We start from the raw sequence: 24,239 nt of genomic DNA, 5'->3' as shown, positions 1-24,239 counted from the left end.
TTGGAGTATAACTGTTTGAGGTTGCGGACAGGTGTCTTTTATACTGATAACAAGTTCAAACAGGTGCCAGTATTACAGGTAATGAGTGGACCACAGAGGAACCTCTTAAAGAAGAAGTTACAGGTCTGTAAGAGCCAGAAATATTGCTTGTTTGTAATTGACCAAATACTTATTTTTCACCAAAATTTGAAAAAAATTTCTTTCCAAATCAGACAATGTGATTTTCAGGATTTGTTTTCTCATTTTGTCTCTCATAGTTGAGGTCTACCTATGATGTCAATTACAGGCCTCTCATCTTTTTAAGTGGGAGAACTTGCACAATTGGTGGCTGATTAAATACTTTTTTTCCCCACTGTATGCCTTTATCGAGAATCTGGATTGACATACTTAGTTGAACATCTTTGTTGCAATATTTCAATAACTGGTTAGAATTACTCTATAATTACTATCATATTCTTGACTGTTACATTGATACTGAACATCAATCACAGGTATGTTAATACTTGAATATAAAGTTACAAACTATTCCTGAGATGTAATGAAGGATATTTTATAAAGTTTCACAAATCATAAAATATTCAGGTAACTAGTTGTTTTACCTGCCAGGAGCTGCATATTATAGGACGTGCTACATAGGAGTATGGAAACCATTTGATTGACAGACACTCTTGTGAAAAGAATGTAATTAAAACAAATGCTTTAGTTTTGTTTGAAAAATGATATATTTGTAGCATTTAGCAGGGAGCCTGCAAGGGAGAATTCATGTCATACAAGTGTTTCCTGCTTTCTAGGGCTTGGAGGAAACACCTGCAGCACATATAGTCAGACCATACAGAGCGCAGGAGATAGAGGAAGTTACATATTTTTACATTTCCAAAATAATTTGTACTTTGAGTTAAATCTTATGTTGGTAAAAGAGGTAACATGGGGCTTTGGCTTAGTATTTAATATCACCTTCTTTTCAGAAGTGCACAAAATTGTGACCGACAGCACTTTTATGCACGCCTAATAAAAAGACAGACACGGTCGGATCACAGGCCAGACGTCATCCATCGTTCCTCCATCTGCCTCATTATAGGAAATGTTCAGCCGGTGGTTCTGTCTGAATCACGTATTTCAGAGATTTACACGGAAACCCCTGTGTCAGCGCAGAGCGCAGGATAAATGTAAGCCGAACCATACTACGATCTTTGGGAGGCAGAATGAACAAATCACCAACAGGTGAAAAATTGTTGTTTTTTTTTTATTTTTTACGCCGTTCCTCGAGCAGTATAAGTGATATGACGACTTTATTCTTCAGGTTGGTGCGATTACAGCGTTGCCAGATTTCTATAGTTTTTTTTCTGTTTGACTGCTGTCACACACTAAAAGACGCTTTTTTTTTGCAAAGACTAGTTTTTGCATCGCCATATTTTGAAAGCTATAATTTTTCCATATTTCAGTTGACAAAGTCATGTGAGGGCTTGTTTTTTGCTGGACGAGTTGACGTTTTTATTGATCTATATCGATCACAGCATTTAGCGGTTTAAACTCTGGGAGCGGTGTGGGCACCACTCCTGGCAGTGAGTGTCAGGTGTCAGCTGTCATATCAGCTGTCATATACAGCTCCTGTGCACACAAAATCGCCAGGACATATCCATTTGTCCAAGGTCGGTAAGTACTTACCAACTTGAACGTATGGATACTGTATGTCCAAAGTCGTGAAGAGTGTGAAAATTTCAGTCAAGGAGCGGAGCAAACCGTCTCATTAAAATATCACAAGTGATAATGTGTGACAGTTTAATGGTAAAACTTGTAGCTTTTCTGTTTAGGTAAGCTTTAGCAAATGTGGGACAAAGTCCTTTGTGATTTTTAACCTTTTCCCAAGCAATTCAGAGACAATGAGTGATACAGGGGCATACATAGATACATAGAAATCATGGGGCCCCATAGCAGAAGTTCTAATTGTCGGGGTCGCAGAAGAGCATATCTCACAACTTTCCAGCCTTTACATAGTAATTTTCCTCCTGCTGAAGTCCCAGATTCCTCTTTCATTGCCCCCATAAATTATTATGCAAACAAAAGTGCCACCCCCAACACAGTATGATACCCCCATGGTGAATTCCTCCACATGCACAGTATAATGACAGTACTGTACCCCCCCTCAACTCCCAAAGCAAAGTATGGTGACCCCGACACAGTATGATGATGATCCCCCAACTGTGACCCCCACACAGCTCCCCATGCACTATAATGGGCCTACATACAGTATAATGGCCCGCACTAGTCCTCCAAACAGTATAATGGCCACCACACAGTATGAAGAACCCCACACAAACCTTCACACTGTATAATTGCTTGCATATAGTATTATGGACCTCCGCATATTATAATGACCCCACATAGCCTTCCATATAATATAATGTGCCCCCATAACCCTCCATATAGTATAATGCACACCACATGGTCCTCCATAGAATATAATGCTCTCCCCATGGTCCTCCATAAAATATAGTGCACTGCCCATGGCCCTCCATAAAATATAGTGCACTCCCCATGGTCCACCATAAAATATAGTGCACTCCCCATGGTTCTCCATAAAATATAATACACGCTCCATGATCCTCCATATAATAAAATGCTCTCCCCATGGTCCTCCATATAATAAAATGCTCTCCCCATAGTCCTTCATACAATATAATGCACCCCGCATGGTCCTCCATACAATATAATGCACCTCCTATGGTTCTGCATACAATATAATTCACACCCCATGATCTTTCATACAATATAATGCGCCCCTCAGGATCCTCCATACAGTAGTATGCACCCCCATGGTCCTCCATACAATATAATGCATCCCCATGATCCTTCATACAGTATTATGAACCCCCATTGTCCTCCATACGGTATAATGCACCCCCATGGTCCTCAATACAGTATAATGCTCCCCCATGGTCCTCCACAAAATATAATGCACCCTCCATGGTCCTCTATACATGTATAATGCACCCCCATATAATATAATGTACCCCCATGGTCCTCCACACAATACACAATATAATGCACACCCATGGTCCTCCACACAATATAATGCACCCATCATGATCCTCCAGACAGTATAATGCACCCCTTGGTCCTCCATACAGTATAATGCACCCCCATGGTCCTCCACACAATATAATGTGCCCCCATGGTCCTCCATACAGTAGTATGCACCCCTATGATCCTCAATATGGTATAATGCACCCCCCATGGTCCTCCATACAGTATAATGCACCCCCCCATAGTCCTCCATACAGTATAATGCACCTTCCCCATGGTCCTCCACACACTATAATGCACTCCCCCATACTGTATTATGGCCACCGGTCACTGATTAAAAAAAAATAAACAGTACTCACCTCTCCTGGTTCCACCCGATGCTCCAGTCTCCTCAGCATGAGGTGTGAAGCGCCGGACATCTCAGAGCAGCTGGCGCCCTCTAATGATGTCATTGCTCCCTCTGCTCTGAGACGTCAGATGTCAAGGAAGAATGATGGAGGTGGAAGCGTCTGCTGATGCTCCCTCCTCCATTATCATTGCTCGCACTGGGCTCCCCCTCTGGCCGTCAGCGCGAGCGATGATGATGGAGGAGGGAGTGTCAGCAGATGCTTCCACCACCCATCATTCGCCAGGTGCTAACGGGCGGATACAGGGCCCGGTCCGGTGAGGGCCCGCCACCCCCCCCGGCTCACGGACCCCATAGCAGTGGCGTGGTCTGCAGCCATTGGCGGTACGCCAGTGGAGTGATAGTAATTGATACTTCGCTTTATCCTACTGTATATTGCTGCTAAACCATTTTGCAATTTCGGAGTGTTGGAAAAATAAGTGACAATCTCTAAAGGAGCAACATCTGCTGATGTCATGCATGGGAAACATAAGGGGAAGGAAGGTACAGTAATTACTTACACACCGCTGAACTGAATTTAAAAAGCTAGGAGCGAAAAGAACCTCTCATACATTATAATTTTTACATCTGACTTTTTTAGTTCCATCATATTCTGGTATTTGATTCCTACTCCTGCTTTTGCCTTCAATGCATAGTGACCCACAATACATCAAGTGAAGTGGAGTCGTGACTCGTTCTCGTAGAAGCTACTCATATGCTTGGCATACATGTTTTTAATTATCAGATGAATTATAATTCATGGATTTAGTGCCATGCAGTGCAATACGATCATCCACTGTGAATATCCCCACATATGCTTGTCATTTGGAGTGAACTGCAGGCCAGATCTGATCTACATACTGAAATATATTATTTTATGACCATGTGACCTAAATCCCTGTTAGTATTTTCTTGCAGAAAAAGAAAAAGTTGCGCTTGTTCTTGGCTCCCCTTACTCTAATTTGTTCTGGCTCTTTTGTTATAAATTGATTGTAATAACATGTATTGACAATAAGGTTTCTAGCTCAGCAGTCAGGTTTGGGTTGTAAGTCAGTTTTCAGTGTGCGATCATCAAGTGTTGTCACTTCTGCTGACCTTGTTATAGAATATGATCTTCTGAATTCTAGCATCTAGCCACAGATGGCTATTGGGTCTGCTCTGCTTGATATTGTTGGGGGACTTGTCATCTTGGCTCATAGCTACTGGAGCTCCAGTCGGACCATACCTTACTACCTGTCTTTGATGGCTTCCTGTCAACAGCACATGACCGCTGGATGCAATCATTGGTCTTATGACATCTATCTTGACGTCACCTCTAAGCCCAGTGATTGGCTGCAGTGGTCACATGTTGTAGTTGTGACATAACCTCTGCAGCACCGTCAACAAAAAGGAGCAGTGAGAGCATTAGGGGTCCCAGTGGGGAAGTAATTGCTTGCTTCATTATGTTTTAGCATTAGCAGCTTTGGCCCCAGTTTTAATAACATAAAACAAACCTTTTAAGAAGGAAAAAAGCTTATAGTAAAGTTATGTGTATTACCTAAAAACTAGAAACCGGTGATTACTGAAAAGTAGAGACACCGGTGAGGAAAAAGCCAGAATATTGTGCAAAAACAGTCAGTGAAATTCAGTATTGATTTGATATTTAGAAACCCAAGAGCAGTGTTTCCATGTCAGGTTTCAGTAAAGCTTACCAAAGCATGATTAAAAGATAATCCAAATGAAAAAAATATATACCGTATTTTTCGGACCATAAGACGCACTTTTTTCCCCCCAAATTACTGGTGGTGGTGGAGCGGGATCGCAGGGTGGTGGCGGAAGAAGAGGTGAGGCGGGCCGCCGGTATCTGGCTGGGGGCCGGGCCTGGCCGTGTACCGGGGCCGGTGTATTGCTGTGAGCGGAGTGGCAGAGCAGAGTGAGCGGCTTCCGGTGGCCGCGACCTTGTTTCTGAAGCTGTGCTGTACAGGAAAATGGCCGCCGGAGCCGGTGCATGCGCTCTGCTGAGTCGGCGGCCATTTTCCTGTAGAGCACAGCTTCAGAAAGATGGCCGCGGCCGCCGGAAGCCGCTCACTCTGCTCTGCCACTCCGCTCACAGCAATACACCGGCCCCGGTACCCGGCCAGACCCGGCCTCGGTACCCGGCCAGGTCCGACCTCCAGCCAGATACAGGCTCGCCTCATCTCTTCTTCCGCCGCCGCCCTGCGATCCCGCTCCACCACCACAGCAATACACCGGCATTAGGCCCCCAGCACCCCGGCCCCCCAGCACCCCAAGTACGAGGCCACCAGGACCAGACCACCAGCACCCCAGGTACCAGGCCCCCAGGTACCAGGCCACCAGCCCTCAGCACCCCAGGTACCAGGCACCAGCACCCCAGGTACCAGACCCCCAGCACCCCAGCCCCCAACACCCCAGGTACCAGGCCACCAGCACCAGGCCACCAATACCCCAGGCATCAGCGCCCCAGGTACCAGGCCACCAGCACCCTGGCCCCCAGGCACCAGCACTAGGCTACCAGCCCCCAACACCCCAGGTACCAGCACTCCAGGTACCAGGCCCCCAGCACCCCAGGTCACCAGCACCCAGGCCCCCAGCACCCCAGGTACCAGGCCACCAGCACCCCAGGTACCAAGCCCCCAGCACCCCAGGTACTAGGCACCAGTCCACCAGAACCCCAGTTACCAGGCCACCTGCACCCCGGCCCCTAGCACCCCAGGTACCAGGCCCCCAGCACCCCGGGTACCAGGCCCCCAGCACTCCAGGTACCAGGTCCCCAGCACCAGGCCACCAGCACCACGGCCCCCAGCACCTCAGGTACGAGGCCACCAGCACCCCAGGTGCTAGGCACCAGTCCACCAGCACCACAGGTACCAGGCCACCAGCACCCTGGCCCCCAGCGCCAGGCCCCCAGCACCCCAGGTACCAGGGCACCAGGTACCAGGGCACCAAGCCCCCAGCGCCAGGCCTCCAGCCACCAGGTACCACTTCCCCCAGCTTCCTGAAGGACCCTGCCTCCTGTGACCCCAGCTCCACCGCCCCCCCAGGTAAGATACCTATTCAGACAATAAGACGGACCCCTATTTTCCACTCTAAAATTTGGGGTGCATCTTATGGTCCGGTGCGTCTTATAGTCCGAAAAATTCGGTATATATATTTGTAGCCGGATTCAGATGGGCATATTTCACAGTCTATTTAAGCACCGCGTTTCAAAGATATCAGGTCTTCGAACCCAAACTTACAGCCTCATATGCACATATAAGGCTGTAAATTCAGGTTGAAAGACGCCTGGGCATTCTGTCCGAGCATTGCGGTCCATTTCCCAACGGTCTGAGCTATATGTGAAAGTAATATAATGTATACAGCCTGCTAATTTATTTAGATTTACAGAAATTACCAAAGCACTAGAGAACAGCGCCAGCCCTGGCAGCTCTACATCCAATTTGTGCTCAACATAGAAGAGGGTTTCATTTGTCAGCATGCGAAGGGGGCTGACTGACGGGCTGGTTCAATAGCTAAGCCTTTTCCTTTCACTGTCAAAGACATAGCATAAGCAGACAAGGGGAATGGCTTTATTTTTAATCTACCAGTCAACCAGCCCCCTCCAAGTGTAACACTGGTCATATGCCAACACATCAAGCTCTCTCCTGTTGAGCAGTAGCTGGAAGTGGAGCTGCCAGAGCCCAGGACTGCACTGATTTAAAAAGATCCAGAAACCTTTGATAATACAAGTGCATTAGTAAGTTATATATTTTTTATTTTATTAGGAACACATTTAAACATTTTTTAACTGAATAACCCTTTTAAAACTATGTACGTTACTTGGGCATTATCAGAAGGAGACATAACAGGCAAACCACAAAATATACATAATTGGAATTGCTGGCCAGGAAGTCTCCTCTGAGCATTCCTCTGATTACAGATTTGTTCAAGTCACCAAATATTTCACCATTTTATTATTAAAATTATATAACATTCAAAATATTTTAAGACTGTACAGGATAATCTTACCGGCCTTCATAAGAAAAACATATTCTTCTATGTATTTAATACACCCTTTTACAAAAGAGAAGAGTGCAGCACTCCAGTAAAAGTGGTGTTGTTGAGCTTTCATTCACCCAATGAGAACATGTCTGCAACATTTCATCCCTTAGGGTATTTGGTTAACTTAATCTGGCCAAACAAATGAGATAACTGTTGGTCATTCGATTGGAAGACAGTTATCTCTTCCGACTCCCCCATACGCTTGAGCGCCTGATGTATTTTCAATGGGGAGAGAGGAAAAAGCTGCTGCCACTCTCCTCTGGGTGCGACTCATCTCCCTGAAGTCAAAACGATCAGTTATTGAAATTCCAGAAGCTTGATCCCCTTCTTCCTGACTTCATCAGTTGGGAGCTAGTCAGGAGGCGCTCATATGCATCAGATTGTCAGTCTCTCCCTCCGAAATCATTGTGTTTGGCCATTTTTCTTTCAAAATGGCATTTAGAAGTGTGTAGGGTTGTTCATACCCAGATTTTTATACTATCAAACATATCATTTATTACATTCTTTAACCCATTTTTACCCGGTACATCATCAAAATACCTCCTGTTTCACTCTTTTTCTTTTTTTATAAGAGGTTGTTTAGGAATCTGCACATTCTGCCATGTTGTATTTTTCACTTCAACAAAAGTGTCATGATCGATCACTGCTTTGGACACTAATGTCTGTAGTCAGGCTTCACTTCCCTAGGCTGCTCCTGCACTCCAGGCATGGTCATATGCCCAGTCCTGCTAACTTCATTCTGGGAGCTCTAGTGTTGTCTTCCCCCATCAATCACTGCTAGACTGTAACGCTAGTCACTGTTCACGGACTTACCGTGAGGCTGGATAGTCAAGAGGTCCAGGGTCAGTACCAAGAGGGCTCGTAATAGACAAAGGGAAATGACAATAGCGTAGTCAGGTAACAGTCAGAGGTCAGACTATCAGGAAGGTAGCAGGTCAAGACAAAGGGGTAAGACAGATGGATGGTTAAAAAGGTAAATCCAAGGTCGGCAGCGTAAATCAGAATACAACTTAGAGTACAGAGCAAACACACACACCACTTGAGCAAAGCTACAATTGGCAAAGATCTGATAATTGGCAGAGTGCTAAATATCCCTGTAGTCACCCAGAATAGATGACACCTGGAGGAGATCCCACAGACCTAGCCAGATAGGACAGCTGACACTTCTGCCTCAGATTGGGCAATAGAGCTGTCACTCACAATCCTGACAGCTCCACCAGCCCTCGATTCTATAGAGAGGCAGAGCTGTCATTCACAGCATCCCTAGGACACCGTCAGTGGTGTAATCGTGACTTATAGCAATAAGTTCTCTAGATTTCTGTTTGTGATAAGGTGTGCATTGGAGTTGACCATCCTATTACCGATCCAATTTCTATCTTGTCCTTGCTTCTAGTATGCTGCCTGCCCTAATCTGTCTGACTACCAATTTTAGTGAACTCCACTGCCCCAACTGTGGCCTATCTGACTATTTATCACTGTTCTTCTTCTCCTGGCATTACATATTGAAATCTGTCACATGTCAGTTGCTTCTTATGGAGACTCTTGTGTGGTTGTAGTATAGAGATTAAAATGTAACTTCAAGGAAATCCTTACATCCTCCTTATCCATTTCATCCCAAAAGCCAACATTTTCCAGGTTGGCCTTGCATGAGAGATGTGGACACCTTGAAAGGATATGTTACATCTGTGCTGGCCCTTCTTACCCTAAGCTACCCTAATCCTACTTGTCCATTGTCTGCAATGATCTGCAGTATGACAATTATAGTATTTTATAACCCATACTATATAATAATTTTATGCAGAAAACATAAGTTCCTTCACAATGAGGTGGATCAAGGAGAAGCAGTAAGGAGAGGGGCTGTTAACAGACCGCTGACTGATTCTGATTCTGATAGCAGCTAGCAGAAATCAGAATGTAGCTCTTCATGCATTTGTTCTGTTATACTGCACAAGCTGTAAGTCAGGAACAGTGGCATGTTTATCACTATATAGTCTATAAATGTAAATTGTAAAAAGATGTTAAAAGTAGGCCTACCCTTAAAAGAAAATGTCTTTTATTACCTTTTTTAAGTACGTGATCTATAAATTGCGGGTACCTTCTCCATTCCACAACTCTTATCTTCTGCACATCAATTCTTACTTTATGTAAATATTAAAGCTTAAATGAATTTACTGGAAAAAACTAGGCAAAGCTGAATTTCAGGTCAACAAATTAAAGAGATTATTTGGAACATTGGTACCAACAATGACAACTTTTTCATGCTTATGATAGTGTGAAATTCTTAAATGAAATCACAACCTTCAAGAGATACAGAAATAGTTGTGGCATGATGCCTGTGCGGTCTATTCAGAGGAATTTAAGTAATTTTTACTCAACACATCGGTGTTCCCTAGATTTATGTTCCACACATGGCCATTTTAGTTGCATCATTAACTGACTAAATGGGCCATTGAACCTTGGAATATATGACTCCTTAATAAACAGACTCTCTGACCGTGCACTCACCAGGAGATAAGCATTTCGCATTTGACAGTTTGCTTAGTGATCACCATTGCTTAGTCTGTATTTTATCTTGTATCTACAAAGTTTGCCAGAGGTCATACATGCTGTTATGTATGATAATTGTTAACCATACCGCCATTAAATCTTAACAAATATAGGGATATAAGGCTATGAATATAATATTTTTTTTCATTTTAGATTTACTCTTAATGTTAAAGCATATATATTGTTTTAGGTGTTTGTTCAGGATAAGCTATTTGTGTTCCTGAGGAATAACACACTTTCTGACGATTATTTAATTTGTACATGGCATTTTTTATATTAGTTTTCGCTCAGTGGGCTTTTTGATGTTTAGTTGTCCCAGAATTCAGGAGTGGAATAGTAATGGCGTCTCACTGCGCATGGAGACAAGGGGAGGTCCTGCGCCCTGATCTTCAAGCTCTAAATCAGCAGAAGTATGGGGAATATTATGCAGCAGTACTGAGCAGTGTAGCTATGAATCCATCACTGACAAGACATGGAAAACTTACTAGAAAGTAACAGCTACACTGTATGTGTATATGCCTACCTTGTTTCAGCAACTTTTGCCAACACTATTCGTCTACTCATGGACTATATCTAGTTTAGGAAGTGTAGCACCCTGAGGATTCGGCTGCTACAGGGGTATTGCACCTCAACCCAGAGGTGTGATATTCCACTCCCGGGTAAGGAAGGAGTGTGGAACTGAGCTCGGTAGGCTGCATGCACTACACACATCCCATTTCCGAGGAGCAGACCGACGGTACTCCCACTTAGAAATGTGCAGGTACGACCGAGTCTGTTCCTGGCTGGAGTGGGAGGGGGGTGGTACATCCCAAGTAGTGTAGGGGCAGATAGGGGGAGCAGCCTGGGTAAAGATAGGAGCTCATTGGGTGCTGGTCACCTGAGCTCACACATAGAGGGTGTATATAAGGTGGGCACCAACTAAGAACAGGGTCAGTTGCAGAGAGGAAGTCAGCGAGCAGAGGAGAAGAGAGACCCAGAGTGAGAGAGGAGAAAGAGAGACCCAGAGGGGGAAACAGAAGAAAAGGACTCCAAGACCCCAAACTAAATCCCCGGGTGAAGAGTCGGCACAGGGTACCGGAACCCAAGCTGGTGGGGGCAAAAACACTCCCCAGCCAGAGACCGGAGACCGTGGGCAGCGTTTGCCACGGTCACCCACCACATCCACCACGAAGGCATACCACGAGGAGGGTCAGGGAACCCAAGGCCAAGGGTCTCCCAACAGAAGGCCCGAGGGAGCTGGACCTGGGTGGATCAATAGTGGGGACGGCCAGAGAAAGGACAGAAGGAGAGCTCAGGGTCACGCTCCGGACTTATTTGGGAGTTGGCTGGATCCAGAACCTGGTGGACGCAGCACGGCTCGGGAGGTCACTCGAAGCTGGAGTGACCAGAACATCAGCAGTGAGTAAACATCCTAAACTGCATAACCCGACTCTGTCTCTGATTGCCGTCTACACTGCATCACCACAACTCCCATCCTCTGCACCTGATCCCCCTGAGGCTATACCCCACCCGTTGGGGGTTATATCACCAAAGCTGCACCTACACCACCAGCCTCAGCGGGCCCTGCTGCAGCGGCGGCCACAGTGACCGCAACACAACGGGTGGCGTAGTCGACATTAAGAACTTAGTAACATCTGTAGGACTGCCACATACAACTGAGTTTGACACCCTGGGCACGGACCGGGTCACAGCCACTCGGAAGACTACAACCCCCATCTGATCCGGCTCCGGATATTCCCCTTAAAGAATATGGCCCAGGGGGCGCGTCAACTTTGGCGTAGTCGGCAGGATTACGTGCCCGCAACACCCGGGTACTGCGTGCCTGAAGAAAAGAACGAGTTTACCTCAAAAAGAAGTCTCCTGCCGGTTCCGGAGGGTCCCCGCCATCGGACCCCATCACCAGTCGATTCCCGCCGGTTGTCCGCCATTAACAACTTTTTCCCGCCATCTGCAGAGTTTCCCGCCACTGGGAAGCGATTCCCGCCATTTCCAAAGGTTTCCCGCCTTGGAAGAGCGGACGCCATTATGGGCGTGCCAGAGGGTGGCGAGAGGCCACCTCCCATCGTGGGCCAGGACCGAAAATGGCGCCAAAAGTGGAAACCGCCCCCACCCACAGAGACTGTGATGCTAGAGGTGTCTGTCAGCGTGAAAGAACCGCCCCTGGAGCTGACAGTCACCCAGTGGCCCCGGGACCGCCCTCGAAGTGGGAGGAGACGAAAGAAAAGAACGAAGATGGGTGCCGCCTGGAGCAGTCTGGAGCGAGCGCACCCGGAGGCAGGAAGCCTGGAGAAGAGTAGCAGAGAAGCTCACCCGGAGATGGCGAGAGAGCAGAGCAGCACCGGCCCGCTGGCCAGGAGCCTGCTGGAAGAAGAGCAGAGCAGCACCGACCCGTTGGTCAGGAGCCTGCTAGAAACCACGACCCCACTAGGCCTAGTGGAGGTCCTTGCACAGCTCCCCCGAGACCGGGAGTGTGCACAGACTGCCCTGGAGGGCCTCGCACGGAGGATGGCCCGGGTACAGCGAGAGACATTGGCGGAGTGGAGCCGAGAGATGGCCCAGCAAACCAAGACCCGGAGCACGCCAGCCAAGATGAGGAGACAGACCGCCTCTGAGGACGGCGCGGGAGGACCCAAGGCCGGAGACGGCGCCGAGAAGGGAGCCGAACGCATGGAGGCAGGTAAAGGGGACGTCTATACCCCAAACCGGGACACCGCTTACCTGCCCCAGCTCCCCGTCGCAGAGCCCGAAAGTCCCCCTGCTGTGCCCGAAAACGCCGTGTCACCGACGCAGACTAGGCCCCAACCGGAAGCCGCCGCCGCGACCCCTGTGACGCCATGCGCACCGACCCCGAGCGTGGCAAAACAGGAAGTAAAACCAGCCTGGTCGCAGGGCCTAGAATTCCCGGGAGTCGCAGCACCAACAGCGCCCCCTACCTCCGCGGAGCCTCCGGCCTGGCCGCAAGGCCAGGTAGCCCAGGGCGCCGCCGTCCTAACGGTGCCCTTCACCTTCCAGGTGCCCCAGGCCTGGCCGCAAGGCCTGGGCAACCCGGGCGCCACCACCACCGCGCCCGCACCCGTAAAACCAAGGGTGCCGCGTCTGGGAGAGGACTTGTTTGCCCAGCACACGTGGCCGGACGGGCAGCCTTTCATCTGGCCCCAGAGGTATTATGAACTGGAGCACCAGAGGAGAGTTGGGGCCATGTGTGCACCCCTGATTCCGGCTCCGAAGCCCGTGATAAGGATCTCGCCCCCGCTTGAAGAGACCCAATTTGAGTGGGACCCCACCGGAGAAGACCTAATGGGGTTCACTCAGGAAACCAGGGCAGCTGCAGCGGAGCGTGCTGAGTGTTGCCGACAGCAGCTCGAGGAGTTTGCGAGGGAGCGGAGAGAGAGGCGGGTCCGGGAACAACAGGCCCAAATAAGGAGCGCCGAGCAGAAGAGCCGAACCAGGAGGGACCCCCGTGCAGCGTACAGTCCCCGCACCACCGGGACTGTAATAAAGTTTAACCTGCAGCATGGGTGGGGCTTCATCAGAGACAACAACACCCCCGGCGACGTCTTTGTCACGCGCAGAGATGTGGAGTCCCATCTGCCGGAGGGGCACAGAGGTCGTGACCTTTATATCGGGGACGAGGTCACCTTTACCTGGCACAAGTGTGCCAAAGGACCTTACGCCCTCCATGTGCATCGCCTGACAGAGGAGGAGCTGCGATGTGAGGAGGAAGAGCAAGAGGACCCGGACGGGTCTGAAGCTAAGATCCCCAAAGAAAGAGCAGGAGGAAGACGTTGTTGAGTACAGCGGAGCAGGTGCTGTAAATAGTTACCCGATCGGGGTACAAAGAAACTGTTATTGCTAATATAGTCCCCGTTGGGACCAGCTGAGTGAACTGTCCACCCGTTTACCCTTAATCCCACAGGCTGAGGACTGTGAGCAGCCATTCCCTTTCCCTCCTTACCTGGCCGAGGACTGAGAGCGGCCACACTGTCCCCTGTACATAGTTGCGCTTCCTAAAGCGCCCCCTACCGGTTTTATAGGAAAACCATGTTTTCTAGAAAGACTGTCACACTGTACCCGGTCACACGTTGCACAGTGACCGGAGGAGGAGCCAGAGGCGACGAGAAAGTTTTATATATATAATGTTTTATATATTTTATATGTTTATGAAAAATTTTGTATGTTATGTGATGTTTTGTCTTACAGCCCGAGGACGTGCTGTGATTTACCAGGGGGGAATGTAGCACCCTGAGGATTCGGCTGCTACAGGGGTATTGCACCTCAACCCAGAGGTGTGATATTCCACTCCCGGGTAAGGAAGGAGTGTGGAACTGAGCTCGGTAGGCTGCATGCACTACACACATCCCATTTCCGAGGAGCAGACCGACGGTACTCCCACTTAGAAATGTGCAGGTACGACCGAGTCTGTTCCTGGCTGGAGTGGGAGGGGGGTGGTACATCCCAAGTAGTGTAGGGGCAGATAGGGGGAGCAGCCTGGGTAAAGATAGGAGCTCATTGGGTGCTGGTCACCTGAGCTCACACATAGAGGGTGTATATAAGGTGGGCACCAACTAAGAACAGGGTCAGTTGCAGAGAGGAAGTCAGCGAGCAGAGGAGAAGAGAGACCCAGAGTGAGAGAGGAGAAAGAGAGACCCAGAGGGGGAAACAGAAGAAAAGGACTCCAAGACCCCAAACTAAATCCCCGGGTGAAGAGTCGGCACAGGGTACCGGAACCCAAGCTGGTGGGGGCAAAAACACTCCCCAGCCAGAGACCGGAGACCGTGGGCAGCGTTTGCCACGGTCACCCACCACATCCACCACGAAGGCATACCACGAGGAGGGTCAGGGAACCCAAGGCCAAGGGTCTCCCAACAGAAGGCCCGAGGGAGCTGGACCTGGGTGGATCAATAGTGGGGACGGCCAGAGAAAGGACAGAAGGAGAGCTCAGGGTCACGCTCCGGACTTATTTGGGAGTTGGCTGGATCCAGAACCTGGTGGACGCAGCACGGCTCGGGAGGTCACTCGAAGCTGGAGTGACCAGAACATCAGCAGTGAGTAAACATCCTAAACTGCATAACCCGACTCTGTCTCTGATTGCCGTCTACACTGCATCACCACAACTCCCATCCTCTGCACCTGATCCCCCTGAGGCTATACCCCACCCGTTGGGGGTTATATCACCAAAGCTGCACCTACACCACCAGCCTCAGCGGGCCCTGCTGCAGCGGCGGCCACAGTGACCGCAACACAACGGGTGGCGTAGTCGACATTAAGAACTTAGTAACATCTGTAGGACTGCCACATACAACTGAGTTTGACACCCTGGGCACGGACCGGGTCACAGCCACTCGGAAGACTACAACCCCCATCTGATCCGGCTCCGGATATTCCCCTTAAAGAATATGGCCCAGGGGGCGCGTCAGAAGCATATAATCTGATGCTTAGTGAGCTGAACATGTATGTCTTCTCTTAAGATGGATATTTGCAGTGTCTCAGAAGGAATGATTAATTCAGTAGGTGGAGACAAGAAGAAGTGTCTCATAAGTGGATAAAAATACATTTTTCTCTATAAGATAAATAGCAAAATTGCTGGTATTCACTTTTACTATTGATTTATGCAATGTTTGTTGAAATAACAGTGGCAATTTAAAGGGCTATGACTGCATGCTAGAATACTATATATAATTAGAAGACCTGAACATGTTTCAAACAATAGTGGCAACTCTGTGTTGTAGAGTCCTACAGCGGTCCTGTAATCACTGTCTAGCAGCCTGCCCCTGAAGCAGGGTTAATAAAACATCCCACCCAACTAAAAACATATAGCCGTAAGCAGCAAATAGGAATGACCTCCAATGACCGTAAGCAAAAGAAAAAGTGAATAGCACTTAATTATTGTGATGATGCAAAAGAAAGTGAGCGCTGCTCAGTACATCATTTGTTTAATAGTATCCACAGTGTATAACCTTTTAGTTAGGTGGTAATATCAGATGTAGCCTAGATTTGCCTAATAATATGACATGTGTAATTTAATTTAAAGCTGAAATTTATATGTTAATTTATAGGTTAGTAATCCACATCATAATGATAAAAGAAAGAACTATATAAAATATAAATGGGAAGGCATATATATTTTTTAAAGTATGGTTTCATAATAAGAATATTCAATTGAACTCTCTCCTGTGGTTGTGGCTCTGGATATTAACATAGATCAGCTTACAGTAGATATGAACATAAACTATTATATATTATTATTTTTCTATTACTATACTTTTCTCAGCTGAGTTATTCAAGGCTAAGGTGCCCAATGACCTTTGCCTTTTAGATACACATACATGGTCAATTATAAAACACATTAAAATTCCGCCCTGTAGTCTGGAAATCCATTCCTATAAAATATTTTTGCAGTATTATTTAATGTTATTTTTCAAGGACAAATATAAAATATGCGAGAAATAGTAACAAGTGGAATCCTATTAAATCACTGTTAGGATTCCATGGTTTCTACACTCCCAGCGCTCATCACGTGACTACTCATTAGATTCTCATACATGCAATACCATGCCAACTGCTTTCTTTTCTACTTCCTTCATGGGCCTTAGTTGTAAAAGTTCAGACAATCCCTTGAACCCTTTATGACACTAAAGTTGAATGTTATTCTTCTCTGCAGAAAAGTTGTCTCTACGGTTTAAAGGGGCTGTCCACTACTGGAGAACCCCTTCTTAATAGGTACAGTCCGTGGCGCAAAATAAAAAGGGAAATACGTGTGCTTTTTTTATTTTGTGTAGTAGACTGTAGCTAAATAAGAAGAGTTTTCCATTAGTGGACAGCCCCTTTAAAGTACTGTTAAGGCCAAATAGGTTCATGCCTATTGTCTTACTGATAATAAGTGGTCTTACACATGACTACCCCCTATCCTGACAGTAACTATATAGTTATTGTTGGAGAAACCATCTGATTTAGTATATAAATGTTAATATTTTCTCAGTTTTTATATATTGGTACTTTAGTGACAGCTGCTATACATTAGATCAATTACTATACAAAAACATACCTTCCCCACACAAAACCCCGTACTTGTAAAGATGACTGGAGATGCATTCCTGTGTTTACTTGGCTTATAAAAAGCTCCTATTAAGTTGCCAGCATGTTTGTTGAAAAGGGGTGATATCGTGGGCGCTCGACAATTGCCTTAGCTGTCAGTGTACCTCCAGTGGATTCCTATACATTTTGGGCATCGTGCCTCTTAATGCCCTAGAAGCAAATACTTACACAGTAACTGTTTTTTTCATTTATTGTTTTGTTTCATGAATAAATATTAGACGTGTAAATAAGCAATTTTGCAATATGTCTTATCAAAGAAATCTAATTCTTTCCCGTCCATAGACTGATCATTCATTCTCAAACTTCTCAATTCAATGAATAGAGACTCCCATTACTGTAATGCGAGAGTCACACGAGCGATGATTCTCTCTTCCAAGAGAATCGAATCGATTATTAAATGACATTCGGCTCAAACTGTAACAGAGCTTGAGCCGAGTGTCATTTTACTGTGCTCATGAGAGAATCGCAGCACAGGTGCGGAGAAGATGGAGAACGTAATTTCTCCATCTTCTCCATTGTCTGTGTCCGTGTAAATCGGACTACACTCAGATGAAATCTGAGTGCAGTCAGTTGTTCAAGTCTATGTGTGCGTGTGATTCAAATTCTGGGGCCACTCGCTGACTGATTTGGTCTGTAGAAAAAATGCAGATCTGCACTCCCCCATAGTATAACATTGGTCTGTGTGCAATCCGATAAAACATCAGCTAGCGCTCGTCCAAGTTATACACCAGTGTGAACGAGCCCTAAGTGTACTTTCAGGAGAACTTGCAGCACAATGTCTGTGTCTGCCTCCAGCTCCTCCTCCTCCTCTTTCCGTCGAATTTAAAATAAACCAGCTGTTATGGCCTATATCAGCAATGGGGGAAATCTGCCTTCACTGAACACAGATTTCACTCAACAACTGAGAGATAAAGATCAATCCAGGAGATGAAATATGCAAATTTCTCTGATAAGATATCTTACAAATCTTCTTATTTTCATGTGTTCTACTGATTTATGAAATAAAAATTAAAACGATGGTTACACTTTAAATGGGTTGTCCAAATTCTGTGAAACCCTGCAGAGAAGCAGCTGCACTCCCCCTCTTTTCTATACTGTGTACATTGGCTGCTGATGTCACAGGTCGTGTACCCCATGTGACGATGGCATCCAATCATCCAATCACTAGCGCTGAGGCCAGTGATTAGCTGCAGACGTCCCATGATGGGGAGCAGATTGGACGTAGTGCTGGAACGTAAGGAAGGTGCTATATGTTTTATTTAATTAGCGTCTCTGTAGGGTGACACATAGCTTGGACTATCCCATTATAATCATAACTCATACTCACTGGTAACAATGAGCAGGATTATTATTACTGGTAGGGTGCTAAGCATGATTTAATGTGAAAGAAATGCAGCACATATACCTTATATTTTATGTTTGTGCATTAATTCTTCTTTTATTTGTTCTTTGTTTAGGCAAAGGCAGCTCAAGCATCTCATCCGACGTGAGTTCAAGCACAGATCACACGCCGACCAAAGCCCTCAAGAATGTGGCTACTAGTGAAGGTACACATCTGGTCCTCATAATTATCTGCTTCTGCCAACTCTGGGAGTCAAGTCTCGCTGTCTACAGGATATTGGCAGTGTTGTCCCTATTGTATTCGTAAAGATGGATGTCTAAAGCACTTATCTATATACAGGATTTTATTAGGAGAAAATGACACATTATGGTCTGACGGTTAATTAATATGCATTGTTTTCACATTCTGAGATGCATTCAGCATTTCTGTTATGGCCGCGGCTCCAGTGAGAGGTCTTGTAGAGTAGTCGGCAATGCGAGACTTGTGTTGTATTGTAGGTGCCTGTTGTGTGGGCACTGGTGTAGCAGGAACTACGATGTGGGAGCTGCTGTGGTGGAGGCTCAATGTTATGCATAACTCTGTATAGGGGGCACAAGTGTATGGGTAATTCTGGATGAGTATTGTTACTGCCTTTCACTTTTTTGACCTACACTAAGGACATAAGTGGCCCTTGTGTGAGCAGCTCACTGTGTAAACTGTCTTTTCTTTGTTACAACTTTGCACTTTATTCTCCAACATGGCACACGTCTAATGGGGAATATGGTGCTGACCTATCGGATGCCAGGTTGTGCATGATGACATTTAAAAAACTATTTCATAAAGAACACTCAAAGAGTATCCATCATTTTAATTTTTATTTCATAAGTCAATAGAACACGTATCAGAGAAATCTGCTTCTTTCTCCTCCTGGACTGATCCTTTAATCTTGACTCACGGATAAAATATGTATTTTATAAAGATAGATTTCCCCATTACAAGGATAGAAGACGGCAGTTGGTGCTTTTAAAATTCCATAGAGAGGGGAGGTAGAAGCAGACAAATTCTGCTGCAAGTTCTCTTTAAATGTCAGTTACAGTTCTCCATAGAACGTTATGAGCACCAACTGCCATCTCCTATCTCAGTAAGGCTGGGGTCACACGAGCGTGTATTGTCTCATGCGAGAGAAACTGATCAATTATGTAAATGACACTCGGATCAAACTCTAATCAGAGTTTGAGCTGAGTGTCAGCATAGTGTGATCCTATTCTCTCGGAAGGTGCAAAGAAGATGGAGAACAAGATTACTCCGTCTCCCCTCCTTTGTGGGAGCCTGTGGAAATTGGACTGCACTCTGATGTCACCTGAGTGCAGTCCCATGTTTTTCACGCACCCATAGACTTGAATGGGCAAGTGCGATCCAATTTGCGCAGCTGTGATTTTTTTCTCTTGCCAAATCAGCATGATAAAATAATCACAGATCTGTGATCTTCTATCCGATAAAACATCAGATAGCACACATCCGATGTATAAGCTCGTGTGAACCAGCCGTAATCGGAAAATATGTATTCACTGAAAACAGATATTATCCGTAAATTGAGAATTTAAGACCGAAAGATCTGTTCAGGAGAAGAAAGAAGCTGAATTCTCTGATAAAATATAATACAAAGTTTGTTATTTGATTTCTGAAAAAAATTAATCGATGGTTAGTGTTTAGGCATGCCACTAATTAAAAAAATCAACACAAAGAGTAGACTAGACAGCTTAGATCAGTGTTTTCCAAACCCCGTCCTCACGGCCCCCAACACATCATGATCTCAGGATTTCCTTAGTGTCGCACAGGTGGGAGAACATGTGGTAATTCTGATGTCTTGGTAATAATTCCATCACCTGTGCGGCACTAAGGAAATCCTGGAAACCTGATGTGTTGGGGGGTGTGAGGACTGGAGTTTGGGAATTACAGGCTTAGATGAGCTTACAATGTCTCTCCCACAGAGTTTAATGCACAACCCACCACTCCACTCAATTCCTCCTCACCTCTAATTTGCAGATGAGGAGCCCTGAAGGACTTGGGTCCTTATCACAGAAAGGAAATCCTTGGAGCATTAGTGTTTTAATCTGTGTACAGTACAATTTCTACTGTAATTCAAAGGCATCAAAGCCATTGCTGGGTGATAGTTTTTAACAGTTTTAGGAAATCTTAGGTTGCCTGCAGGGACGGACGTAGAAAGAAGAGGGCTGTGGAAAAACAATATATGGGCCCTTTGGACTCTAGTAGCTTACAATAATGGAGAATCCCACCTGCTTTGGAGGTGGATGTGACCCCCTTATCTCTTGGGCCACACTGGTTGCATCAATGGTATGCCTGCCCTTGGTCACCTATATCCATTTATTTTATGAACAGCTTGTGCAGCTAGTGAAAATGATATTGATTCTATTAATAATGATATAGAAGCAATGGAATGATGACCTGCCTCTGAACTGAAGAAAGAGCAGGCTTACAGCCACTGTGCAAAGCAGGTGCAAAGTTTAAGTGCGTAAGACTAGACCCTGCTATACTCCTGACCCTGCCGTACTCCTGACCCTGCTATACTCCTGACCCTGCCGTACTCCTGACCCTGCCGTACTCCTGACCCTGCCGTACTCCTGACCCTGCTATACTCCTGACCCTGCCGTACTCCTGACCCTGCTATACTCCTGACCCTGCCGTACTCCTGACCCTGCCGTACTCCTGACCCTGCTATACTCCTGACCCTGCCGTACTCCTGACCCTGCCATACTCCTGACCCTGCCATACTCCTGACCCTGCCATACTCCTGACCCTGCTATACTCCTGACCCTGCCATACTCCTGACCCTGCCGTACTCCTGACCCTGCTATACTCCTGACCCTGCCGTACTCCTGACCCTGCCGTACTCCTGACCCTGCCGTACTCCTGACCCTGCTATACTCCTGACCCTGCCGTACTCCTGACCCTGCCGTACTCCTGACCCTGCCGTACTCCTGACCCTGCCGTACTCCTGACCCTGCTGTACTCCTGACCCTGCCGTACTCCTGACCCTGCCATACTCCTGACCCTGCCATACTCCTGACCCTGCCATACTCCTGACCCTGCCATACTCCTGACCCTGCTATACTCCTGACCCTGCCATACTCCTGACCCTGCCATACTCCTGACCCTGCTATACTCCTGACCCTGCCATACTCCTGACCCTGCTATACTCCTGACCCTGCCGTACTCCTGACCCTGCCGTACTCCTGACCCTGCCGTACTCCTGACCCTGCCGTACTCCTGACCCTGCCGTACTCCTGACCCTGCCGTACTCCTGACCCTGCCGTACTCCTGACCCTGCCGTACTCCTGACCCTGCCATACTCCTGACCCTGCCATACTCCTGACCCTGCCATACTCCTGACCCTGCTATACTCCTGACCCTGCCATACTCCTGACCCTGCCATACTCCTGACCCTGCCATACTCCTGACCCTGCTATACTCCTGACCCTGCCGTACTCCTGACCCTGCCGTACTCCTGACCCTGCCGTACTCCTGACCCTGCCGTACTCCTGACCCTGCCGTACTCCTGACCCTGCCGTACTCCTGACCCTGCCGTACTCCTGACCCTGCCGTACTCCTGACCCTGCCGTACTCCTGACCCTGCCGTACTCCTGACCCTGCCGTACTCCTGACCCTGCCGTACTCCTGACCCTGCCGTACTCCTGACCCTGCCGTACTCCTGACCCTGCCATACTCCTGACCCTGCCATACTCCTGACCCTGCCGTACTCCTGACCCTGCCGTACTCCTGACCCTGCCGTACTCCTGACCCTGCCGTACTCCTGACCCTGCTATACTCCTGACCCTGCCATACTCCTGACCCTGCCATACTCCTGACCCTGCCGTACTCCTGACCCTGCCGTACTCCTGACCCTGCTATACTCCTGACCCTGCCATACTCCTGACCCTGCCATACTCCTGACCCTGCCATACTCCTGACCCTGCCATACTCCTGACCCTGCCATACTCCTGACCCTGCTATACTCCTGACCCTGCCGTACTCCTGACCCTGCCATACTCCTGACCCTGCCATACTCCTGACCCTGCCATACTCCTGACCCTGCCATACTCCTGACCCTGCCATACTCCTGACCCTGCCATACTCCTGACCCTGCCATACTCCTGACCCTGCTTTAGTCCTGACCCTGCTATACTCCTGACCCTGCCGTACTCCTGACCCTGCCGTACTCCTGACCCTGCCGTACTCCTGACCCTGCTATACTCCTGACCCTGCTATACTCCTGACCCTGCCGTACTCCTGACCCTGCCGTACTCCTGACCCTGCTATACTCCTGACCCTGCCGTACTCCTGACCCTGCCGTACTCCTGACCCTGCCATACTCCTGACCCTGCCATACTCCTGACCCTGCTATACTTCTGACCCTTCTATACTCCTGACCCTGCCGTACTCCTGACCCTGCCGTACTCCTGACCCTGCTGTACTCCTGACCCTGCCGTACTCCTGACCCTGCTATACTCCTGACCCTGCTATACTCCTGACCCTGCTATACTCCTGACCCTGCTATACTCCTGACCCTGCCGTACTCCTGACCCTGCCATACTCCTGACCCTGCCATACTCCTGACCCTGCCATACTCCTGACCCTGCTATACTCCTGACCCTGCCATACTCCTGACCCTGCCGTACTCCTGACCCTGCCATACTCCTGACCCTGCCATACTCCTGACCCTGCCATACTCCTGACCCTGCTATACTCCTGACCCTTCTATACTCCTGACCCTGCCATACTCCTGACCCTGCTATACTCCTGACCCTGCCGTACTCCTGACCCTGCCGTACTCCTGACCCTGCCGTACTCCTGACCCTGCCATACTCCTGACCCTGCTATACTCCTGACCCTGCTATACTCCTGACCCTGCTATACTCCTGACCCTGCCGTACTCCTGACCCTGCTATACTCCTGACCCTGCTATACTCCTGACCCTGCTATACTCCTGACCCTGCCGTACTCCTGACCCTGCCATACTCCTGACCCTGCCATACTCCTGACCCTGCTATACTCCTGACCCTTCTATACTCCTGACCCTGCCATACTCCTGACCCTGCCGTACTCCTGACCCTGCTCTACTCCTGACCCTTCTATACTCCTGACCCTGCCGTACTCCTGACCCTGCTGTACTCCTGACCCTGCTATACTCCTGACCCTGCTATACTCCTGACCCTGCCGTACTCCTGACCCTGCCATACTCCTGACCCTGCCATACTCCTGACCCTGCTATACTCCTGACCCTGCTATACTCCTGACCCTGCCGTACTCCTGACCCTGCTATACTCCTGACCCTTCTATACTCCTGACCCTGCCGTACTCCTGACCCTGCTTTAGTCCTGACCCTGCTATACTCCTGACCCTGCCGTACTCCTGACCCTGCTATATTCCTGACCCTTCTATACCCCTGACCCTGCCGTACTCCTGACCCTGCTTTAGTCCTGACCCCTCCGTACTCCTGACCCTGCAGTAGTCCTGACCCTGACGTACTCCTGACCCTGCCATACTCCTGACCCTGTCGTACTCCTGACCCCTCCGTACTCTTGACCCTGCCGTACTCTTGATCCTGTTGTACTCTTGACCTTGATGTACACCCTGCCGTATTCCTGACCCTGCCGTACTCCTGACCCTGCCGTACTCCTGACCCTGCCATACTCCTGACCCTGCTGTACTCCTGACCTTGATGTACTCCTGACCCTGCCATACTCCTGACCTTAATGTACTCTTGACCCAGCTGAACCCTTGACCCTGCCATACTCCTGACCCTGCCGT

General features: G+C 47.9%; 1 protein-coding gene across 2 annotated transcripts in view; it reads left to right on the top strand.

Annotated features, from left to right (window-relative positions):
• FBXL7 (F-box and leucine rich repeat protein 7) overlaps window positions 1-24,239 on the top strand; it is a 305,779-nt gene that overhangs the window by 84,350 nt on the left and 197,190 nt on the right. For both annotated transcript variants that reach the window (XM_073676643.1, XM_073676642.1), the window contains exon 2: window positions 18,547-18,636. In XM_073676643.1, coding sequence (XP_073532744.1) covers window positions 18,547-18,636 — 90 coding nt within the window. The remainder of the gene's footprint in view (window positions 1-18,546; window positions 18,637-24,239) is intronic.

The sequence above is a fragment of the Phyllobates terribilis genome, unplaced genomic scaffold (assembly GCF_046119375.1).
Source record: "Phyllobates terribilis strain yellow unplaced genomic scaffold, ASM4611937v1 Scaffold_4__5_contigs__length_816908805, whole genome shotgun sequence".
In the NCBI taxonomy this organism is placed as follows: Eukaryota; Metazoa; Chordata; class Amphibia; order Anura; family Dendrobatidae; genus Phyllobates; species Phyllobates terribilis.
The sequence above is the reverse complement of the archived record's forward strand: the minus strand, read 5'-3'. Positions and strand labels throughout refer to the sequence as shown.